Source organism: Thamnophis elegans, chromosome 1, assembly GCF_009769535.1.
Source record: "Thamnophis elegans isolate rThaEle1 chromosome 1, rThaEle1.pri, whole genome shotgun sequence".
Taxonomy (NCBI): Eukaryota; Metazoa; Chordata; class Lepidosauria; order Squamata; family Colubridae; genus Thamnophis; species Thamnophis elegans.
The window spans coordinates 282,049-299,896 of NC_045541.1; the positions used below are offsets into that span (position 1 = coordinate 282,049).

General features: G+C 59.5%; 1 protein-coding gene across 8 annotated transcripts; it reads left to right on the forward strand.

The window, feature by feature from the left end:
- Nucleotides 1-305: 305 nt before the first annotated feature.
- Nucleotides 306-17,779, forward strand: PMFBP1 (polyamine modulated factor 1 binding protein 1). 8 transcript variants are annotated; one of them, XM_032209956.1, is made up of 15 exons: nucleotides 962-2,744; nucleotides 7,858-8,013; nucleotides 13,129-13,281; nucleotides 13,364-13,720; nucleotides 14,033-14,155; nucleotides 14,253-14,373; nucleotides 14,458-14,600; nucleotides 14,698-14,851; nucleotides 15,219-15,348; nucleotides 15,433-15,553; nucleotides 15,686-15,853; nucleotides 16,417-16,526; nucleotides 16,641-16,715; nucleotides 16,967-17,060; nucleotides 17,574-17,779. In XM_032209956.1, exons 1-15 carry the CDS (start codon nucleotides 2,724-2,726, stop codon nucleotides 17,640-17,642), a joined length of 1,995 nt encoding a protein of 664 aa, XP_032065847.1. In that variant the 5' UTR covers nucleotides 962-2,723; the 3' UTR covers nucleotides 17,643-17,779. The 8 variants fall into 8 exon arrangements, with proteins under 8 accessions (XP_032065839.1, XP_032065830.1, XP_032065883.1 ...); XM_032209948.1 differs by lacking the exon at nucleotides 962-2,744 and adding an exon at nucleotides 306-937 and having other exon boundaries at nucleotides 15,219-15,553; XM_032209939.1 differs by having other exon boundaries at nucleotides 961-2,744; nucleotides 15,219-15,553; nucleotides 15,692-15,853.
- The last annotated feature ends 69 nt before the right edge of the window (nucleotides 17,780-17,848 follow it).

Sequence of the window (17,848 nt, forward strand, 5' to 3'; positions counted from 1 at the left end):
GGGGGGGGGAGGTTCCGCCAGGTGCGCTTCCGGGTAGAGCCGCACGGCGTGTTCCACGTGGCGGCGGGCCCCGCCCCCGCGCGTCCTCTCGCTGCCGGGCAACGGCGGCCTCCCTTTCCCGATTGGCTGGCGCCGGCGGCGTCTCCAGCGGGCGCCTCTGCTCTGCCGCGGCCGTTGAGCGCGGACCCCTCCGGGCGGCTCGGATTGGCCGGCTGCGCGGGGGGCGGGGCCAGGGCCCGAGGGCGCCGGGGAAGCCGTCCGAAGGCCGAGGCTGCGCGGGCGCAGGTAGGCCCCGAGCTCGGCTCCCCGCCCGCGTCCGCCATGGCCGCCCCGGCTTCTCCTCCTGGGCCGGAGCTCCGGTGGTGGCGGGGGCGGCCTCTGGCGCAGCGCGGCTGTGGGTGGCTGAGCGGCTCCGCTCGGGCTCCGTACTCCGGCAGCGGCCCCCCCCAGCCCCGGAGGGCCCCGCTGGCGCTGCAGAAGCCCCCGGTGACCACGCGCTGCGCTTCCTCCGAGGGCGGAATCTGGGCCTCCAGGCGGCGGCAACCGGGGCCGGGAGCCCTTCTGGAGGCTCCCCTGCAGAGGCCAGGAGGCGACGGCGGAGGCCAGGGCTTCTGGGCAACGTCGCCTGCCCTGAGAGAGCCGGAGCGCCTGAAGGCCCCCCCTCCCCGCCTCCCCCCCCCCCCTCGGAAGGAGGCCCACGTGGGCCTGTGGGGGGAACCTCCTGCTGCTGGCGAGGGAGCTCCGCGTGCGCGAAAGGGGATGAGGGAACCCTTTGACTCCCTCCCTTCGTCCCAACGGCTCCCAAGGAAAGGGGCGGCCTTGGCTGCCCCACAGGCCCCTCTGCCCCCCTAGGAACCGGCGCCGGTCTCCCCGCATTTGCAGTTGTGCCTCACGGGACACACCGTTGGCCTGGGAGGACGCCCCCGTCGCCCTCAGCGTAAGGAGCTCCCTTTTAAGCTGGAGGTTGGTCATGGTGGGTCTTTCTCTGTGATCCCCAGGAAAACGTTTCCCGTGTGGCCGTGGCTGTCCTTCCACTCGGCCTCCTTCAGTTTTCATTCCCATTCCGTGTTCTGGTCTTTGCTTGTTCTAAAAGTTTAATGGTTGTTTATCTTAGATACCGGCAGCTTTTTTCTCTCTCTCTCTCCATCGAAAGAGGATTCTTGCTCTCTGCTTGGCTGTCTTTTCTCTTCCAGAACCTTTGCCCTTCCACTGTCAAAGAATCTTACTAGATCAATGCTATTTTTCCAAAAGTAAAGGAAATGAGAACTGCTGCTTTATCATTTTATATAGGTATTTTATTAGGTAGCACGATACATATATATATATGTAGTATGTCAACTACTTCCATGTTTTTAGTGAAGATAATATTCAGATTTTGTAAACAAAGAAGAAATCAAGGAAAGGCTGGGATTGGAGATTGCGTATCTTTTTGCCCAACGGATTAAAAGTCGGATTCAGTGGACAAATCCATTGGAACAAATCTACTTCTCCCACTTCTGAAAGGGTGGAGGGGGAACAATTGCCAGAACTCCAGTAAGGAGGGGGGAGGGGCTGCTCTAGAATTGCAGCGCTGGGCTGGGGACTTCCGGGCCCTTCCATGCCCAGCCCAGGCCTTGAGGAGCTGAGAGGGCAGAGGCCTGGCCAGCTTAGTCTTTCCATCCAGGCTGCAGGCATACATGACTGGCAGGTGTGACCCCCCACCTTCCTCTAATTCTACAGGATGGTTCTTCCCTGCTTCCTGTCTCCCTGTCTCCTTGGCCATTGCCCTGTGCTTTGGAGGTTCTTCTGAGGGTTACCATGGCATCCGTGGGCCTTTGCACTGCACTGCAGAGCCTCTCCCTTTGCTTGATCATCTGCTTTTTCTTACTGTCCTGCCTTGGGGGGGGGCATGGAGTGGTAGTTGGGGCTGTTGCTGCCTGGGAGAGGGTCTCTGAAGAGACGCTCTCCCTCTCCCCAGCCGCCACCGTCACTCCCATTGTGGCTTCAGCTGGGTGCCTCCACCTTCCTTCCTCTCACTTGGCCTGAAGCCCCAGAATTCCCTCTGCACAGTGAGTGAGTCCGAGCGCAGCAGCGGCACTTCCCTCTAAGCTTCTCCGGACGCTCTCTGTGCTCGGGAAGATCTTGTGCCTCCCTCCCAAAGGGCCCTCTAAAGAAAGAGCTGGAAGGATTCGAGGTGACTGAGCTGGAAAGGGGGGGGGGGGCAGCCTTTCTCCTCCTCATTCCTGGTCCTGGCTCTCAAGCGCTTGAGGCTGTTTGAGGCCTGCTCTTCCCAGGCCTGGCTTAGCCCCCCACGGGGGAGGGCAGGAGCCAGCTCACCAACGGGCAAGCAAGGAGCAGGACGCTCGCACAACTTCCCAATGGGATGGAGCTCCTAGGTCTCTGGTTCCCGAGTGTCAAGGGGGAGCTCCTCTGCAGGTTGCAGGTGGCTGGGCCGGGGTGGCCTGCCCTCTTCCTGCTTCTGAATCTGCTGGAGAGGTGGGCTCATCTTCAGGGACTGAGGAATTGCTCCTCCCTCCATCCTCAACGGGCGCCGGAGGAACCTTGCAAGGAGACTGGGAAACCTGCAATTTGCCTCGTTAATTCTTCTGATAAGGAATTCGGAAACGCCAGTCTACTCAGGCAGCAGCTGAATAATATGCGCTTTCATAATCTGTATTTTACAGGAGTGTGTTGCCAGGGCAACAGAAGCACTAGGACCGCCCCTTGCTGATCTCAAAAGCAGAATGAATAAGGAGGCTCTCCAGGTGGGTGGGGGGGGGACAGAGCGCTCCTTTTCAACGGCTGGCTTGGAATCCTTTAGAGAGGTTCTTTATAGGACAGCCGCATGGGAAGGACCACTGGTCACAGCAGGGGCCCCTTGGCTGTTCCCAGGGACACCCAGGGGGTTGCATGGGGTCAGGGAGAAGCCAGGAAGTGACCGTATTAATTGGAAGTGGGTGGCTGGGTCCACCTTCTGCTTGGGAGGGAAGAGCAGGGAAGTTGGTAGGATGACGAGGCCCTGAGCCAGACCCCACACACACAAAGGCAGGTTGTAATAGAGACTGTTGCTGGAAAAGGGGTTGGGGGTCTTAAGTAAACAGATTCCTTGGGTTGAGCAAGGACAAAGGCAAAATGGAGTGCTAAATTGGCCACACCCACCCAGCCACATGACCATCTAGCCACGCCCACCCAGCCGGCCTGGCCACACCAAGAGTGTGAGAGACCGTCAATCGGCCCCCAGTTCAAAAAGCTTGAGGACCCCTGGCTGTTTAATACAAGCGTGAAAGGGCCCAGGGAGGCCAAGGTCCAAGCAGGCGTCTCTGCTGGCCCTGAGGCCCTGAGGCCGGCTGCCTGCGAACCTTTCTGGGCCAGACACGAGAGAGACCCAGCCTGGGACTCTCCCCACAGGGACAACAGGAACCGTGGGATCGGTTGCCTCCCTCACTGAAGGCTCCTAAGGGGCTGGAGGACAGCCCTTGGTCCAGAATGCGTGGGGGCTGGGCTAGAAGACCTCCAAGGTCCCTTCCGGCTCTTCTCCCGCTTTCTCCACCAAAGCTGCTCTTTCATCCTTTAGTGCCAGTGTGGAACCAAACTTGGGGGGGGGGGGGGAGGCAGCAGCGGATACCATTTGATTTTCCCCCTCCCCCACCTGGGGGGAGCATTTGCCAGCAGGGAGCCGCGGGGGGGGGGGTTCTCCCCCCATTGAGAGGGAATCGGCTCCATTGGAGAGTCGGTCTGAGCCCAGGGGTCTTACAGGTGGCCGTCTCTTCCCTGCCCATGTGGGGTGTAGGGAGAGGACAGGCCCACATTCCTGCGGTTGCCTCTCCCCGAAGCTGTTGTCTTTGTTCCCCCTGGAGCCCTCCGGCTCGAGCAGCTTTCAGGAGAGCAACAGCGACCTCTGGGTAGGCCTGAAAGGAGGCCAGGAGCTGCCTTTGCTCAGCCCAGCCCCCACCCCCCCTTCTCTGGAGCTCTCCAGCCGGGGGGGGGGGGGGGGCTTTGTTGCCAGAAGGAGCCAGGCACAGGGGCAGTTCTGCTCCCCCGAGCCCCCTCTGGGACGGAGCCTGAAATGGGGTTGCCAAGCAGGGCCAAGAAGGAAGGATACGCCCAGGGCACCTGCTTTGCTGTGGCTTCCCACTCTTCCTTCGGAAGGCGGGAGGCTCCCAGTGCTGGCCCTGGGGACACGGCCTGCTGCAGCAGGATGACGACGTGGCTTCATCCGCCGCTCACGTGCCAAAGGGGGGGGGGTTGTGGTATGGGGGGGGGGGTCGCTGCTGCCCTGTGCCTCCACAAATTGCTTGTCTTGCGTTAATGAGCTGTAAATGAGAAGCCTTCTGCTGCAGGAGGGATGGGGGTGAGCAGCCCTTCTGCACTGGAGGACAGCCCTAACTCCTCCTGGAGCCCCTCGGCGGACCCCAGGAGAGCCCACGGCTGGCAGGAGCCCTGAGGAGCGGACTGGAGGAAGGAGAAGGAGAGAGCCGATGCTCCTCCTGCCCGCCTGCCTGTCCTTATCCACGTCTCTTTTGTAATCCTCCAGGCAGGAGAGAGAGCCCCCCCCCCCGCTTGGCAGTGCCACAGAGATTCTGCCCATGCTGGTCTTTTCTCTCCCCCGTGCTTCCTTCAGTGGGAGCAGGGCACATTCCTGCTAAGAGGAGAGCTAAGTAATCTTCCTCTGGCCTAATGTTATTTTGGGGGTTCCGTTTCCAAGGGGGTTCTGGGCTCAGGGCTTGACAGCAGCACAAGCGGCCCGATTGAGCGGGTGTCTTCAGAAACCTCGCCATGGGTGGGGCTGGGCCTCCCCTCTCTGACGTGAGCACTTTCCATTTCGCTCTGCCTTTTTCCTGGGGCAGATTTGAACAGCCTTCTTCCTCCCCTTCATGGAGGATGTCGCACTGGCCTTGCTGGAGCCCCATCCCTCTCCCTGGCAAGAGCCTTGCCTGGCGGTCGCTGCAGGGTGGGTGGGAGCCTTTTTAAAATCTCCCCGGCGTGGATGAAAAGGAGTCACAGGCAGCCATCCCTCCGTACAGGCAGCCCTTCTCCCATGGAAACCCCTCCCTCCTCTTCCAAACGCATGGGGGGATGCAGCCGAGTCTGTCTTGTACCTACCTCTTCCGCGTGTCTTCTTCGTGCCCCCCGTGTCCACGCTGGCGCTCCTGCCAATCTGAGCAGCGTCCTTCGCCCAAAGCTCTTTTCCTCCGTAGAGCCTTTCCTTGTGGGCACGGCGGCCTTTTTCCTGCTAGACGGTTGGCCGATCGTCGTCATCAGAGAAAGTGCCACACCTGAGAGTTAGCGGCGGTTTTCCATCGACGTCGGCTGCCTTGGTGCAAATTTGGGATCTTTGTCTCTTTAGTGCCAGATTGAAAGCTTTGAGGAAGGCAGCTGCTGGCATTTTGCCCACTGCAACTGGTGCCCAGGCGCCCCAACGCGGCTGGAGAGGCAAACGGGCAGGGCTGCTGCTCCTCCCCTGCCGTTCCCGAGGGGGCAGAGATGGCAGCCTTTGTCTTCTGTTGTGCTGACTCCACCGCACAGGATGCTGAAGAGGAGGGTGGGGATGATGGTGGGGGGGGGACCTGATGGTGCCACGGATGGGCTCTCGGGAGCGGAGAGAAAGCCGAGAGTGTCTTCCTGTGCCCAGGGCTACCTGCTCGGAGCAGCCTCCCTGGGCAGCTTCCTTTGGGCTGGCCAGAATGCAGGAGGCAGAGCTCCTCTGCCCAGCCACTCTTGCTATCACACGCAAGTGTGGCGTTGTCACTGACTGGATGGCACTGTGCCAATGAGTTTGCCATCCCGCCATCCACCCGCCCTCTGCGCCTTGCTCCCTCCTTCCCTCTTCTTTCCCTCCTCCTCCTCCTCCTCCTCCCAGCTTGGCTTTAATTAACATGCAGATTAATTGATTTTTAAAGCTGAAAAATGACAGGCGTGTGTCTATCAACCGGTTGGCACCATCCAGTTGATGTGGAAGGACCGGGAGGACCCCGCCCATGCCCCCCTCGGTGCTGAGGGAGGGGGCAGCCTGGTCATCCCTGGTTAAGAGTAACCCTGCAACCTCTTCTGGAGAGCCAGAGCTTCCGGAGAGGCACCGAGGGGCTCTGAGCCCCCTTCAGCCGGGCTGCTTCCAGGCTCTGTAGGGGGCGAGGCAAGGCGGGGGGGGGCAGTTCCTTCCTGGGGTCCCTTGATTGGGAAGCAGAGCTGCTGGGAAGAGCCAAGCCTTTCAGCTGATCTTTCCATCAAAAGGCAGAAATGGGCTTAGCTTCCATGCTTCCCTTTAGCCCTTTAATTTCATTTTGTGTATTTAAAAAAACCTGCTGCGGCCATGGATCCAACCTGCCACGTACATCAGGCAAAGGCCTGGTGAGAGGTGAGCCCCTCTGCTGGGGGCCGAGGCTGCAGGCCGGAAGGGCCACTCCGGAGCTCTCTAGGGGCTCTTGAGGGTCCCTCTCACAGGCCAGGAATCGGCCGGGCAGGGTGAGGCGTTGGATCAGCAGGAAGCAGAGCCTGACAGGCGCCCCACGGCCAATGGGGAGTCTGGGAAGGTGGCAGCCCGCAACGGCCTCCCTCTGGAAGCCGCTCCCAAGGGCCGTCCCAGGCACAGCCCAGCTCCAAGGGCCTGTGGGATGCGTTATGCCAGAAACCCCTCGTTCCTGCTCTGCTTGGCATGGGGGGGGGGTCCCTGGGCCTTTCTTCGGGCTAGGAGCTCAGTGCCAAAAACAGCCATTCCCAACCCAGCAGCAAAGGGTGAGAAATCCTTGCGAAATCTCTGATTAGGCTGCTAAATATGTGAAATCGGACTGCTTGCTTCCGGTGGAAAGAACTGGCTGCTGTGGGAGGGAGCGCAGCCCATCTCGGCTGCTCTCTGGCCTTGAGCCAAGCCTTCTTCACTGGAAGAGCCGGGGGCCGGAAGCCAGAGAGGGTGAGGCAGAACTCTGGGGAAGCCTCTGCAAGCCGAAAAACTCTTCCTAGCATGGGTTGCCTTTGGGGGGCTTGTCCAGCTGCCCTTTTTATGAGGGTCTTTGGAGCACCTCCTTTAACTGGCAGGCGCCCATCCGTTCTCCTAGCCCTCTGCTTCAACCTCCTGCTACCTGGAGTTCCTGGCCAGCTCTGGCTGTCAGCTGGGCGTTTCTTCCCGCATGGGGTCTCTCTGCTGGTGTCCTCCTTGTCCATGCGTCGGCTCTCTGATCCCTCCAGGCCTGCTGGAAGAGGCTCACTGTGCTTTAATCAGGGAGGGTAGCTGTCCATACGGACACATCCCTCTGCTCCTTTTTTGAGAAAACAGAAATAGGCAAAAGTCTGAACAGGAGTTAGAAGATGCAAATGAAATGGATAAGAGAAAATAGATTTCTCTACCAAGGATCATCAACCCCGGCCGGGGGGGGGGGGGGGGGGGATTCTGGTTGGGATGGATCAGGAGAGAGATGAACCGGGGGAGGGGGGCATCAGACGAGCCACTGAAAGAGACAGGAGACCTGTGACTTGGGATTGCCACATGAGCTGCACTGGCCTCTGCCCGGATTTTGCTGGCCACTTCCCTAGAGCCTTAGCCTCGAGCGGCAGAAGCCGGGTCTGTCTGTAAGAGACTTGGTATCCGTCCTGGCTGAAAGCCCCCTGCCCGGCCCCAGGCCTTTATTACAGGGAAGGGGACCAAGTTCAGCTCTGGTTCCCAGGTTGGCTGCCAAAGTTTTACAAGTCTTTAACCAACGAGGTGGGGAGATTCTGAAGTTTGGCCCTTGGTTCTCTGTCTGAGGCTGGTCTCTTGCCTGCCTCCTCTCTGTCCCTGCACTTTAGCTTCTGCTCAGCGGTGTCTCCTCCAAGGAGGCTGCCATGCAGATAAGGGCAGAAGGAATCCGGGGCTTCTAGTGTAACCCCTTTTCTGCCTTTCCTCAGGCTGGAAAACTGGCGGCCAGCCGGAAAGATTGCAAGAGGAACCTGGAGATGCAGATGGAAAGGGCTCATCTGATGGGACAGGAGCAAGTCAAACTGCATGGGGATTCGGTGGAAGGGCAGAGCGTGTGGTCAGGGTTCCAAGACACCTGGCTGCAGGTAAGGCAGCTGCTCTGGGAGAGGCAGCCTTTCAAATCCTCCTCTCTCTACTCCGAAAAGCACCAGAGAAAAACCCTTTGGTTGCCCAATGCAGGGGAAATCCCTTCTTCCCGCGTGACCGGAAAGCAGAGCCCATCCTTCCAGCTCAAAGGCTGCCTTGCGGACCAGGCCAGCCAGCACACGGCCAGGGCCCACTGGGGGAGGCTGTCCGGCTTCTCTGCCTTGAATGTGCAGCTCTAAAGGCCATTCACACATAGCTTTGGAAGCCAGGCTGGCTGTGAGAAAGCAGGGAGAGAGAGAATGGTTGGTTCCCTGCCCCCATGTTGTTCTTCTTGCCTTACTAGGAGGACAGCCGTGAGCCAGGTCAGGAAAGCCGCTTTGGGCAAGGGATGTGGAGCTGGCTTTTCTGCCCAACTGGCCTGGCCTTTCCCCAGACGGGGCCATGGGAGTCTCTGGCGGGAGGAGGGGGCAGCTCTTTGCCCCAGGTACCCCAGAAGAAGCGTTAACGGGAGACCCTGGGTAGGCAGGTGCCCGCTGGGGATGCCCGCCTCCCCCTTTTCAGGGCAGCAGCAGCAGCAGCTGGCAAGGATAGGGCCTTTCCTAGAGCCACCCTTGTTTGGATGAGAGAGGAAGACTGCTGGCTTGGGGCCACCGCTTGTGCTCTCCAGCACGTGAACTTGGGCGTTCCTTTGGAGCAGAGGCCTCCCTCCGCCATTTCCCCTTCCTTCGGCTACTTTAAATCCTGGGACATATTGAGGTTCAATAATTTGTTCTTTCAGTGTTGGCCCTGCCCCCAACTCTGACACTTCTGTGGCTCTTTCTGAGTCCCCGGCCACATTGGTTAGCAATTCCCCCCCACTACAGCCTCTCCCCAGAAATGAGGCCCATTTTTGGCCAAAGAAATGAGCCGGGTTTGCCTGGTTTTGGCCTGCAGAATGCTTCTGGAGGTGGGAGGGGGGTGAAAAACGGGCCTCCCCTGCCTCCAGAAGATAGATAGAGAGGGATAGTTAGGGAGGGAGGGAGGGAGAGACAGAGACTTCTCAAGCTCCTTGGGTCTGAGAAGAATTGCTTCAAAACTGAAATTGACCACTAGACTCCTAAATAACTGATCTAGGAAAAAGAAAAGTCAACCAAAAGGAGCAACATGCAAACAAAAGCAAATAAAACACCCCAGGAGCAAAACAGATTAAAGTTTAATTTGTGTTCATTGCTCAATGGACTGTTCAATTGGCCACGCCGACCCAGTCACATGACCATCTGGCCACGCCTACGCAGCCGGTCCGGCCCCCCAACAGTCTGAGGGACCATGAATTGGCCCCTTGTTTAAAAGTTTGAGGACCCCTGCACTAACGGCTTTACCCACTCCTCCTGTCCCTGGCGCCCGGCAGAAAGCAGCCGCCAGCCGTCCCTCTCACGGGGGCCCCTCTGTGCTCTTGGCTACTGGCCAGCCCTTGGGCCCGGAGTGGCCCCTTCCTGCCCTGCCCCTTTCTGGGATACTCGAATGCTCCAGCGATGGCGTTGGTTAAAGAGGCGACTTTGTGCTTGCTCCGGAGCTGGCCTTGCGCTGGATGCCCATTGGGATCTTCCTCTCCCTGAGGGAGGGAATGCAGTGGGGGACGGAAAGAGTGGGAGCAACCTTGGGAAGGGGAAGGAAGTTGCACCCATGAAACCTCACCCTCCACAGCGACCGTCACTTGGACGGCCCTCCTGCCCATAGGCCCAAGAGAGGCATCCCTCTCCCTCCTTCCCTCCTCCCTTCCCTCTCCTCCCTCCCCCTTTCTCCAGCTGCTTTGTGGAGGACCCTCGGTGGCAGTGGAGACAGCTGGGGCAAGCTAGGAGCTCCCCCCCGTGGCATCTGCCCCCTCTCTTCCCTTCTCCCATCAGTCCTGCGAGTTGACCCCATAGGTGCCCCCCTCCCACTGCGTAACCCTTTCCCTTCCGCCTCAGAGAGCAGATAATGGTGGCTCTTGGCAGAAGGAAGGGGCTTTAAGGGCTCTGAAAGAGACACTTAGTGCATTTGCCTTCTGCCAGGCTGCCACCGTGCCATGAGCTGCTTCTAACGCCTAGTAATCAAGGTGTATTTTCAGAGCTGCCATTTGGGGGTGGATGGGGGGGCGGCGGACGGGGGGGGGGGGGAAGAGGGAGAGAAGACACAGAGGCAGGCGGGGGGCTCCCCCTGCTGCCCTCCTGCAGAGCTGCAGGCCTCCAGCATGGCTGGTTGGACAGGCCCGGTGGATGGGCACTTGGCCGCTGCCCCAGCTCCAGTGGGAGAGGGCCCCTGCCGGAGCAAAGGCAGGGAGCCTGCAGAAGATCCCGAGCCCTTGCTCGTCTCGGGGAAGCTGGGCACGTGGCGCTGAGGGATGCTGAGATGTGCTTCAGATGCTGCAAAACTCTGGCTTCCTTTCTGGAAAAGCTTTGAAGGAGAGAGGTTTTGCCAGCCAATGTACCACCCGTGATTGACAGGGACAAGGGTACAGTTTTTCCAATGGTCTCCTGCTGGAGCAAAAGTCGATCAGTCTCTGGGGTCTCTTTGAAAAATAATCAGATGGTGCAAATGTGGCCAGGTTCCATGGTCGGAACCAGAGGTTGGGAAGGGCTTATGGAGGCATCCCTGGCTTGGACTAGAAGACCTCCAAGGCCCCTTCCGACTCAAGGTATTCTGCCCTCTCCAGGGCGGCACTTTCCTCCAGCCAACATGCTGCTAGTCCCACCTGCCAGCGGAGCGAGGACAGTTTGCAAGAGGGGAAGAATTTTGCCCGTTCCTTGATGTGGAGACCCAGTTTGTCAGTGCCTCTGAGACAGGGACCTGGCAGGCTTTTGACATCCCACCGTGTTCCCGTTCTGTCCTAAAATACGCTAGACAGAGAGCCCTAATCTAATCTTCCTGTCTGCTTTCTCATTTTCAGAGTAAAACAAATTGGCCCACGTTAATTGTCTGCACAGCCACCCAAAGCTTTGAGCTGTGATTTACGAGCTCAGAGCGAGCACTCTACAACACATTTTTCTTAATTTATTTTTAATGAGTATCTCAATTAATTTTCCAGGAAACATCTTAATGATGTTGGAGATGAATGTTAATAAGGTCTGTGCCTTTCAGGCACCAAAGCGCCTGCCTCGGGGGTGGAGTATGGCAAACGGTTCTATTCGCCAGCGGACGCCAATTTCGGGGGCCCCCCACTTCCTTCTGCTTGAGGCTTATTTTTGAGCAAAGTGCTGAGCTGATATCAAGCCAAGTTTGTTTCGGAAAGAGTTTGCAGAAACCAGATATTGAGAAAAGAGTCTTCTCATCCTTCAGCAATGGGGAAGCCATCGGAAGTCATCATCCTCAGTTCCACCAGCAAGTGCTGCTTCAGTGGCCACTTAGCCAGGCCTGGAAAACCCGGCTCCCTCCAGGGGCTGCTTAGTGGCGTTTCATTCGTTCATTCATGCGTCCGTTCATTTGTTCGTTCATTCATTCAGCTCCCCCTTCTGACAATGGGCAGCTTACAGCACTAAAAATGGCAAGCCTCCCCCTCCCGGGTCAGTACCAGGGAAAGGGGAGCCCCATTTGCCCCCCCCCCCCTGGAAGGGGACTCCTGCTTGCCTGGCTTTAATGCTAGGAAAGGAGCCACATCCTGGGAGAAGGTTGGCTGCCAATCTCTTTACACGGCAGAGCGAAGCCATTTGCACTGAAGCCCAGAGACGGCCAAATCTGACACGGTTTCCAGAGAAGGAGCATGGCCAGGCAGAGCCGTGGAATGGGGGACGGGGGCAGCACCTCCACCCCCTCCATGCAGATAAGCAGAATATCTAAGCCCCCTCCCCCCATTTTTGCCTCCAGCCCTTGGGTGACACTCCGGGCCAAGCCCTTCACTCTGTTGCCTCCTGTTTGCAGGACCGTCTGAGCCCCAGGACCCCCCTCCCCCTCCCCCCCCCCGGCTCTTGGTTGGCTTGAGCAGGCAGGCAGGCAGTTACGATGTGGTAGCAGCTTTTGCCTCCATAGCGCCAGCTAGCGGGCGGCTTCTCCAAGGCATGGTTGGCAACTGCAAGGCAGCCTGAAGGCAGCCACAGTTTGGCCCAGCAACGAGAGGCTCAGGAGGGTTTCAGTTCCTTCACTGAGAAAAAGGTGGTGGCAGCAGCATGGCTGATTTCACTGTTTCTGACCGGCGGTTTTGCTGGAAAAATCCCTGTCCTGGTTGTTGGGTCTCAGCACTTCCGTCCCACAAACCCCGAGGATTAATAAGGCTCCCAGGAGCCCAGAAGGAAAGATCTCTCCCAGCCAGGAAAGTTGCTACCTCCCCATCAGCCCATGCCTGGAAGGAAAGGGGAGGGAGACCGGGAGGGACCAGCTGACCCCCTCCTCAGGCATTGGGGGTTCCTCCTGGGCCTTCCACGGGAAGCAAACAGCCTCCTTGCAGATCCAAAAGTGTTGCCCAGGCTCAGTCTGGATGCCTGTCGCGGCCCATGTCCAGGAGGACTGGTGCTTGCTTCCTCGGGTGTCTTGGTTTCTCCTGGGCCAGGCAGGCCCTGGTCATCAAGAGAGGGTCAGCCTCAGCAGAGCAGGGGGGGGGGGGGGCAATCGGAGCACCAGCCAAATCTGACCAGGCTACCCTGAGCGAGCCATGCCACAAGTGTCGTTCTTGACCTCCCTGGTGGCATTATTCTGGAGCAGTTCAGAAGAAGGGCTACACCAAGAGGCCCCCAGCCTCAACAGCTTTCATCCCCGGAGAGCCTCCCCTCTTGCAAGGCCGGCTCTCAGCCAGGGGAGCAGCTTTCCAGACTGCGTCTGTAGACGGGTTACTATTTCTCAGCTTTATGGGTTTGGGTCTCTTCCATACACTTGTTCAGGACCAATTGTTTGGATGGACCTTCCGGTGGGCTTCAGGAGAGGCCCTGGGTTTTCCTTGCCAGATTTCCATCCACTGGACAAACGTTCCTCCTCCTCCCTTTCTCCAGGTAGCCTCTGCAGCCCTGCATGATGGGCTTCTACCTGTGCATTCAGGTGATTTTCAGCCAGGTGGGAGGTGGTGATGCCAAGGTGAGAGCCTTTCTGGTTGCCCAGGGAGGAGGAACTTGGTGGTCCCTCCAGAGGCAAGAGGCTCCCCACCTCCATCGTGGGTGTTGCTATTTCCACAGAGTCCAAGCAAGGCTGCCCTCCCAGAGCAGTGGTGGGGCGTCCGGGTAGCCGTGCAGCAGCTGCAGCACGAGAAGGGTGACCTGAGCTGGACGCACGGACAGCCTCAGGCCCTGGAGATGCTGTTCCAGGAGTGCCAGGCTCTCCAGGCCCAGGTGAGCTTCAGAACTCCCTTCTACTTCTCCCAGAAGCCAGGGAGGCACCACCTTATATTCCCTGCCCCTGTCTACTCCACAGCTCCGACAGTCTAAGGCATTGACCCAGGAGCCAGAAAGGGAGGGCGCTCTTCAAGCTGAGCGGCACCGGCACCCGTGGGAGCAGTTGAGGCAAGCAGCGGCTTCTGTCCATATGCTGGAAAACAGCCGGGATCTCTATAAGAAGAAGTACCGAGCTGCTCTGGGCCGAGTTGGTGAGCTAGAGAGCCAGGTGCTTCGTCTGCAAGAAGAGGTGGTCAATCTTTGGAGCAGCGGCCAAGCAGAGGTCAGCCTTGGGCAGCTGAGTGCTCGGGAGATGGGCTGGGCTATGCAGCTCACAGGCCAGCAAGAGCAGACCATCCGGGAGCTGCAGGGACAATTGGCAGCCAGCCACAGGAAGGTGAGAGTGGCCAGAGCCCTTTTCCCTTTTCCAGGGGCACCAGGGGGGCGGGGGCGGACACTGGTGTGAACCGCAGCAGATGCCAAGCTTCAGGTCTGTGGTGAGAAAAGGATTTAAATCCTGGCTTTGACACAGAAATCTTGGTGGTGCTTGCACTGTGTGCCACGAGAGCCTGATCGTCCGTGGGTTCCCGTGAGTGTCTTATTTACACCCCCCGGCCTTGGCTGCTGAGGGTGGGGTGGGGTTTGCCTCGTCTGGTGGGAAGCAGACACACAGGCAATGGGCCGCTTGGGCCTCCTGGCTCTGTCTCAGTTGCTGCAGCAAAAGGAAGCCCTGGCCGCCCTGCGCCGAGAGTTTGCATCCTACAAGTCGACTCACAGCTGCTCCAACACAAAGCACAGGAAACAGAGGCTCAGCCAGGCGATGCTCCGTCAGGTAGGTACCGATCGTGCTGGCCGGCTGGAGTGAGCGGCTGGGCTGCCATAGCCTGAGCAGAAACCTGGCTCCCTTTTTCTCGGTTGGGCTTGCCCAGAAGCTCCAGCAGGCGGAAGAGGAGGGTTTGCAGCAGCAGGCGGAGGCCTACCAGGCCCTTGTGCAGGAACTGAAGCTGCAGCTGGCAAGGGAGGCCGAGCAGAACAGCAGCACCTTGAAAGGTAGAGGACCCGCCCCCCTCCGGTCCCCTCCGCCAGTCCCTCCTGCTGCAGCCAGGGGTCCCGGTTGACTGAGCCTCATTTCAGATCTGGCTCGCCTGGAACTGGCTGTGCAGAGCCTGTGCCAGGAGCCAGCGCCAGAGCAGAGTCGGCAGCTGCAGCACCACACCTGCCCAGCGCAGGGCCTGCAGGAACAAAGCCACCCTGTGCTGGGTGCACAGAAGGAATGGGTGAGTGGCTGCTGATCTGCCCAGGGATACCTGCTGGGCAGGGCTTTGCGGGGGTGCCCTGACACTCGCTCACCTCCCTCTTCTCCATGCCATCCAGGAACCAGACAAGCTCCTTCAAAGGGCTAATTGCAGCCTCTTCTGGGACCAGGCCCATCCCTTGAATGCTGCCTCACGGGAGGCCTCTTGGCCTGGTGGGGCTCCAGTGCTGCAGCCGAGGAGGCCCGAGAGCCCGGAACAGCCCAGGAGGGCGGGTAAGGAGGCTGGCTCGAGGTGTGTCGGGAAGGGTGGATCAGGCAAGGGCCAAGAGGGCCAATTTGTGGGTTGCTCCTTCCCTTCCCCCATCTTTCTCCTTGCCTGCTCACCAGCCGATGGGCAGAAATCGTTTCATTCTTCCTTATGCAGAGATGCTTAGCCTGTTCTTCTAATGCCCCCCCCCCCCCGGGTAAGTGCTCCTGAAGCATCGGTTGCCAACAGGGGCAGGAATGGGGCAAAGCTTCCCAGTTTCTTTTGGTGCAACACAGCATACCCATAATGCTCACCCACTCAAGCATGCTGGGCTACGGGAGTCCAAGGGCCCGGGCCCCCGCACCCTTCCTACCCGAGCCTTCTCCTCCGCAGCACTGGAGATGGCCCAGGACCAGGCGGTGGAGAGGGACCTGGAGCTTCAGCGCCTTGGGGATGTTGGCTGCCCGCCGGAGTTTCTCCTTGGAAGAGGCTGCCTAGCTGGAGCAGAGCTGGAGCACGAAAGGTCTCTTCCCTGGGCTGAAGTAGGCCAGGCTGGGAGGGGACGTGCCTTTGGGCTGGGGGGGGTGACTCACTGCTTTCTTCTTAGCTTCTTGGGAGGAGCCTCTGGCAGAGAACGGCTGAAGGCGCTGAGGGAGAAGCTGAGCAGGTCCAAGCAGCCGCCTTTGCAGGCAGCATCCATGCAGGAGTTGGAGATGCTGCGGCAGCAGGTGACGGGACCATGCCCTCCCCCTGGAGAAGCCAGAGCCGTTTCTCTGTCCCAGAGGGCACCTGCGCCACGCTCCAGGGCCTCTGGGGAGCCACAGGGCTGGGCTGGGATTGAGGGCCACCTTTCCCTGCAGTTACAGGAGACCGAGAGGCGAGGGCGGGCCCTGCAGGCCTCCGTGGCGGAGCAGACGGCAGAGCGCCGTTCTCTGCAAGAGCAGCTGACCAAGCAGACGGCTGTGCTGGGGCTGCTGCAGGGACACTTCAGGCAGGCCCGGCTGCAGCTGAAGCACCAGGCAACCGCTGTGAGTGAGCCCAGAGGGCCGATGGCTGGGCAACCCCTGGGTCCTGACGGTAGAAGGAGCCTCAGTGGCAGCTCTGGCTTCTCCAGGGCTCCCACCCCACCCAGCCTCTCTTCCAAGGGGGAAGGAAGGGGGGGAGGGGTTCTGGGGGGGGGGCACGCTTTGCCTGCCCTTGTTTGGCAGGAGCAATGCTGGCAGAGAGGCCTGAGGCTGGGGAGGGGGCGGGTGGGGTGGGCCCGGCCGCCCCTTCAGTGCTGGGTGCTGCAGGGCGCCTCTGTCCTCCATGCAGAGACTCCGAGCTGCCTAGAAGCCATCCTGCTTATCTCCCCAGCACCAGCAGGTCCCAGCTGCCCTCTCCCCACAGCCCCACGGTTCCTTGCAGCCCAGACACCCTGCTCTTCCTCCCATGGACCGCCTGGCCCCAGGAGGGCAACCAGGGCCTGGGGAGGGAAATGAGCCCTCGGCCGGCCTGACTGGGAGAGCTCCGAAAGGAGGCGACCCTTTGGAGGGAGCGCTCTGGATCCAGCTGGCAACCATCCCAGGGGTCTCTCTTCTTCTCCCGCCAGATAGAATCCTTACGAGTCTCCCTGGAGGCATCCCACGCCGGCCATCGCTGGCTGCACCAGGAGAGCGAACTGGTGGTGGCCGATCTTTGCCAGTGGGTGAAGGAGCAAAAGTGAGTGTTGCCCGGTCACCGCAGAGGAATGGGAGGCTTCTGCCGAGTTTGCCACGGGGCAAAAGGGAGGCCTGTCTTCCCATTTGCTCCCTCAGCCGCCTCCTTTTGTTACAGGCAGATGAATGAGGAGCTGGGCCGCAAGCTCCGAACGCAGATCAAGCAAATTGCCCAGCTGACTGGCGAGAGAGAGTGAGTGAGACCAAGCTGCTCTTTGAGGCTGGAGGCGGAGGGGAGCATTTGGAGGAGTCCTTCACCCACCCCCCAACCCTCCCTTGGTGAAATCAGATGCCCCAGGTGCCTGCTTAATTTGGGATGGACTGAAGAACAGCTACGGGTACCTTTAAATTCCAGGCACCTTTCCTTTCAAAAGCCTGCCGTGAGCACGGGGGTTGGGGTTACTGAACCAAAGGGGGTCTCTGCACCCCTCTTCCTTCCCGCAGCCTTCTGCATCAACTATTAGAGAGGCTGCAAGAGGACAACCGGCGGCTGAAGAACGAAGTCAACGAGAAGCGCGTTGTATGTGAGCGCATCAAGGTGAATGCAAGAACCACCAGAGGCTGGCAGGAAAGCAGATGATGCAGCCCACCCCTCACTTCCTTCATTGGCCAAGCGGCAGAGGGGGATGGTATAGAGCAGGGGCCCCCAACCCCCGGTCCACAGACCGAAACCAGTTTGCGGCTTGCTGGGAACTGGGCCAGGCAAATAGTGGGTGAGCACATAAGACCATCCCCTCCCCGCATGGCCGGCCCAGGCTGGGGTTGGGGTCCGCTGGCCTCAAGGAAGCCTACTTGGACCTCCTGCTACAGAAGCCTCCTTATCGCCGCTGAGAGTTTTGCTCTGGAAATGAGGAGAGCAGAGGAGCTTTAGAGGAGGATGGCAGCCTTGGTCTCTCCCGTGGCCTGATTCCCTCCCGCTCATCCAGAAAGGGAGAGAATTGGGTCTCCTGCTTGCATGTAGAAGAGGCAAGTGGGCCAGGATGGGTTTGGCCTGGTTCCACGAGTCCCAGTAAACATCGGGTGGTTCTAAATACAACGTTTCTGCTTGCAGGCTCTCCACAACAATGATCTGGAGCCACGGGCTGCACTGCAACAACTCTGGCACATACTCCTGTTGTGAACAAGTGGGCTGCTTCTATTCCCCACTTTTCCAGGGGCCCCAGCCAGAGAAGGCGGCTCAGGAGCAGAGGCAAACCGTGTGCAGAAGAGCTGGGGTCCCTTCCTGCAGCCCAGGCTTTGCTGTCGAGGGAACTCGCCTAAGCGCCCCATCCGTGGCTGCTGTCGCGATGTCCCACTGCTAGCAGAGCGCCACCCTTGCTTGAAAGA

What these genes read in the sequence shown, in the direction of transcription:
- PMFBP1 (XM_032209929.1), top strand. Translation starts at nt 2,724, where the DNA reads ATGAATAAGGAGGCTCTCCAG. An exon ending in TGGCAGCCAGCCACAGGAAG is followed by an intron (nt 13,721 to 14,032) that starts GTGAGAGTGGCC and finishes GCTCTGTCTCAG; the next exon opens with TTGCTGCAGCAAAAGGAAGC. An exon ending in TGAAGCACCAGGCAACCGCT is followed by an intron (nt 15,854 to 16,416) that starts GTGAGTGAGCCC and finishes TTCTCCCGCCAG; the next exon opens with ATAGAATCCTTACGAGTCTC.